Here is a 4989-nt window from a genome sequence, read left to right on the forward strand (position 1 = left end):
AAAAAAAAAAAAAAAAAAAAAAATGTCTTGTCTATCCACCCCATGGTGACAAAGCCATACACTCTCCTGTCCTCAATACCTCCCCTCCCTCCACAACCCCTCCACAATCCAGTATTCTGTTCTAGATCTCACATGCTTTCTTTACTACTCCTTGCACCCTTTATCCCAGCCTCTCTTTGCTTTCACTTGGACTGACCCTGACACCCATCAGGTTAAGCAAATTACCTGGGCTGTACTGTCGCAAGGCTTCAAGGACAGCCCCCATTACTTCAGTCAAGACCAAATTTCTTCCTCATCCATTACCTGTCTCAACATAATTCTGCATGAAAACACACGTGCTCTCCCTGCTGATCGTGTCTGGCTAATCTCCCAAACCCCAACCCCTTCTACAAAACAACAACTCCTTTCCTTCCTGGGCACGGTAGGATACTTTCGCCTTTAGATACCTGCTTTTGCCATCCTAACAGAACCATTATATAAACTCACAAAACCAAACCTAGCTGACCCCACAGATCCTAAATCCTTTCACTACTCCCCTTTCTGTTCCTTAAAAACAGCCCTAGAAGCTGCCCGCACACTAGCTCTCCCTAACTCATCCCAACCCTTTTCATTACACACAGCCAAAGTGCAGGGCTGTGTGGTCGGAGTTCTTACACAAGATACAGGACAGCGCCCTGTAGCCTTTTTGTCCAAACAACTTGACCTTACTGTTTTAGCCTAGCCCTCATGTCTGCGTGTGGTGGCTGCTGCCACCCTAATACTTTTAGAGGCCCTCAAAATCACAAACTATGCTCAACTCACTCTCTACAGTTCTTATAACCTGCAAAATCTATTTTCTTCCTCCCCCCTGACACATATACTTTGTGCTCTCCAGCTCCTTCAGCTGTATTCACTCTTTGTTGAGTCTCCCACAGTTACCCCTGTTCCTGGCCCGGACTTCAATCCAGCCTCCTACATTATTCCTGATACCACACCTGACCCCCACGACTGTCTCTCTCTGATCCACCTGACATTCACTCTATTTCCTTCTTTCCTGTTCCTCACCCTGATCACATTCGGTTTATTTATGGCAGTTCCACCAGGCCTAACTGCCACATACCAGCAAAGGCAGGCTATGGTATAGTATCTTTCACATATATCATTGAGATTACCTCTTTGCCCCACTCCACTACCTCTCAGCCCCGCTCCACCATCTCTCAGCAAGCTGAACTCATTGTCTTAACTTGAGCCCTCACTCTTGCAAAGGAATTACATGTCAATATTTATACTGACTCTAAATATGCCTTCCATGTCCTGCACCACCATGCTGTTATATGGGCTGAAAGAGGTTTCCTCACTACACAAGGGTCCTCCATCATTAATGCCTCTTTAATAAAACTCTTCTCAAGGCCGCTTTACTTTCAAAGGAAGCTGGAGTCTTACACTGCAAGGGCCATCAAAAGGCATCAGATCCCATCGCTCAGGGCAACGCTTAGGCTGATAAGGTAGCTAAAAAAGCAGCTGCATTCCAACTTCTATCCCTCACAGCAATTTTTCTCCTCATCTGGTCACTCCCACCTACTCCACCACTGAAACTTCCACCTATCAATCTCATCCCACACAAGGCAAATGGTTCTTGGATCAAGGAAAATATCTCTTTGCAGCCTCACAGGCCCATTCTATTCTGTTGTCATTTCATAACCTCTTCCATGTAGGTTATAAGCCGCTAGCCCATCTCTTAGCACCTCTCATTTCCTTTCAATCGTGGAAACTTATCCTCAAGGAAATCACTTCTCAGTGTTCCATCTGCTATTCTACTACCCCTCAGGGATTGTTCACGCCCCCTCCCTTTCCTACACACCAAGCTTAGGGATTTGCCCCTGCCCACGACTGGCAAATTGACTTTACTCACATGCCTTGAGTCAGGAAACTAAAATACCTCTTGGTCTGGGTAGACACTTTCACTGGATAGGTAGAGGCCTTTCCCACAGGGTCTGAGAAGGCCACTGCGGTCATTTCCTCCCTTCTGTCAGACATAATTCCTCGGTTTGGTCTTCCCACCTCAGTTTCTCAGGCTCTTGGTATTTAGTGGCTCCTGGTTTTACCTCAAATCACCACTCTTAAGTCTCTCTTGAAGTGGACAGAAAGAAGATCTTCAGTGGCAAGGGACGCTCCAATACTCCCACCCTGATGAAGTTCTATTCTTTACTTTTATACTCACTCTTATTCTCATTCCTATTCTTATGCCACTCTCCACCTCTCCCTGGTTACCTCCAGCATACTATCAATCTCACCCACTCTCTCCTCACCGCCTCCAATCCTTCTCTAGCAAAGAATTGTTGGCTATGCGTTTCCCTTTCTTCCTGTTTTTACAGTCATCCCCACTCTACAGGCCGACTGGGCTACCTCTCCCATCTCCCTGCACCTAAGAACCTCCTTTAAAAGTCCTCATCTTTACCCGCCTGAGGAACTTCTTTACTTTCTAGACAGTTTTGGTGAGAACTCCCCAGATATTTCACACCAACAAGCTGCCATACTTCTCCGCATCTACCTATGGCACCTTTCTCTTTATGTCAATTCCACGCCCCCCATATTTGGACCCCTAACCACACAAACAACTATCCCTGTTGCCGCTCCTTTATGCATCTCCCGACAACAGCCTCCTAGAATCCCTTTAGGCAACCTTCCACTGTCCAAATGTTTCTTTACTTTTTATCCAGAACCCAGCCACACACATTACCAAACAGATGGGAGCATTCCAACTTTGCATTACAGATAAGCCCTCTATCATTACTGACAAACTCAAAAACACTGGCAGTCACTACTGTTTAGGAAGACACCTACCCTGCATCTCACTCCATCCTTGGTTACCCTCCCTCTGCTCGTCTGAATCTCCTCCTAGCCCCTCCCCTTGCTTGCTTATACCCAGCCCCATGAATGGCAGTGAAAGGTTACTTGTGGACACTATGCGCTTTCTCATACACCATGAAAACCGAACCCCTCCCTCTACACGGTTGCACCATCAGTCCCCATTACAACCTCTAACAGCTGCTGCCCCTGCTGGAGCTCTAGGATTTGGGGTGCAGGACTCCTCTGTCAGGACGCCCTCTCACCTTTTCACTTTACATTTCCAGTTCTGCCTGGCACAAGGTCTCTTTTTTTTATGTGGCTCTTCCACCTACGTGTGCCTACCTGCCAACTGGAGGGGCACATGTACTTTAGTCTTCCTTACCACCAAAATCCAGTTTGCAGATGGGAACGAACAACTGCCTGTTCCCCTCGTGATATCAACACAACAAAAGAGTCATCCCACTAATCCCTTTACTTGTGGGTCTAGGACTTTCTGCCTCCACTATTGCACTCGGAACTGGAATAGCAGGCATCTTAACCGCTGCCACAACATTCTGCAGCCCCTCTAATGACTTCTCTGCTAGTGTTGCAGATATCTCACAAACTTTGTTCTTCAAGCCCAGGTTGACTCTTTAGCTGCAGTTGTCCTCCAGAACTGCTGAGGCCTTGATTTACTCACTGCTGAAAAAGGAGGACTTTGTATATTTTGAAATGAAGAGTGTTATTTTTACCTGAATCAATTTGGCCTTGCATATGACAACATAAAAAAACTCAAGGATAGAGCCCAAAAACTTGCCAATCAAGCAAACAATAACGTTGAACTCCCTTAGACACTCTCTAATTGGATGTCCCGGGTACTCCCAATTCTTAGTCCTTTAATACCCATTTTTCTCCTTCTTTTATTCGGACCTTGTGTCTTTCGTTTAGTTTCTCAATTCATACAAAACCGCATCGAGGCCATCACCAATAATTCTACACGACAAACCCTCCTTCTAACAACCCCACAATGTCACCCCTTACCCCAAAATCTTTCTTCAGTTGAATCTCTCCCACTGTAGGTTCCCACGCTGCCCCTAATCCCACTCGAAGCAGCCCTGAGAAATGTCGCCCATTATCTCTCCATACCACCACCAAAAATTTTCGCTGCCCCAACACTTTACCACTGTTCTATTTTCTTATTAATATATGAAAACAGGAATGTCAGGCCTCTGAGCCCAAGCTAAGCCATCATATCCCCAGTGACCTGCACATCCAGATGGCCTGAAGCAACTGAACATCCACAAAAGAAGTGAAAATAGCCTTAACTGATGACATTCCACCATTGTGATTTGTTTCTGCCCCACCCTAACTGATCAATGTACTTTGCAATCTCCTCCACCCTTAAGAAGGTTCTTTGTAATTCTCCCCACCCTTGAGAATGTACTTTGTGAGATCCACCCCCGTCCCCAAAACATTGCTCTTAACTCCACCACCTATCCCAAAACCTGTAAGAACTAATGATAATCCCACCACCCTTTGCTGACTCTCTTTTTAGACTCAGCCCGCCTGCACCCAGGTGAAATAAGCAGCTTTGTTGCTCACACAAAGCCTGTTTGGTGGTCTCTTCACACGCACACATGAGACACATCCTAAATCAGAACTCTCCTGAAAATCCAAGATATAAACTGTTTATATTTCCCTTTCTTAAGCAAAAGATATCAAACACTGAGTCCAGAAGGTAAGGTTTGGGGATCACAGTACCTCTCCAAGTGTGCACAGCTCCATGATTATCCAGACAGGATTCTCTGTGATGACTCCAATCAGCTTCACAATATGAGGATGGTCAAACTGACGCATTGTTACTAGGGAAAAAAGTTCTCCATAGTTATTCTTTTTTTTTTAGATGGAGTCTCGCTCTGTCACCAGGCTGGAGTGCAGTGGCGCAATCTTGGCTCATTGCAACCTCCGCCTCCTGGGTTCAAGTGATTATCCTGCCTCAGCCTCCTTAGTAGCTGGGACTACAGGTGCCCGCTACCATGCCCAGCTAATTTTTTGTATTTTTAGTACAGATGGGGTTTCACCATGTTGGCCAGGATGGTCTCGATCTCTTGACCTCGTGATCCACCCACCCTGGCCTCCCAAAGTGCTGGGATTACAGGCATGAGCCACCGCGCCCGGCCT

General features: G+C 46.3%; 1 protein-coding gene across 1 annotated transcript in view; it reads right to left on the reverse strand.

Moving 5' to 3' along the window:
• Positions 1-4989, reverse strand: part of PTK2 (protein tyrosine kinase 2) — a 368771-nt gene that overhangs the window by 94738 nt on the left and 269044 nt on the right. Inside the window, exon 21 of the mRNA XM_017895110.1 lies at positions 4570-4698. Within this exon, the coding sequence (XP_017750599.1) occupies positions 4570-4698 (129 nt within the window). The remainder of the gene's footprint in view (positions 1-4569; positions 4699-4989) is intronic.

Source organism: Rhinopithecus bieti, unplaced genomic scaffold (genome assembly GCF_001698545.2).
Source record: "Rhinopithecus bieti isolate Rb0 unplaced genomic scaffold, ASM169854v2 scaffold_25940, whole genome shotgun sequence".
NCBI lineage: Eukaryota > Metazoa > Chordata > Mammalia > Primates > Cercopithecidae > Rhinopithecus > Rhinopithecus bieti.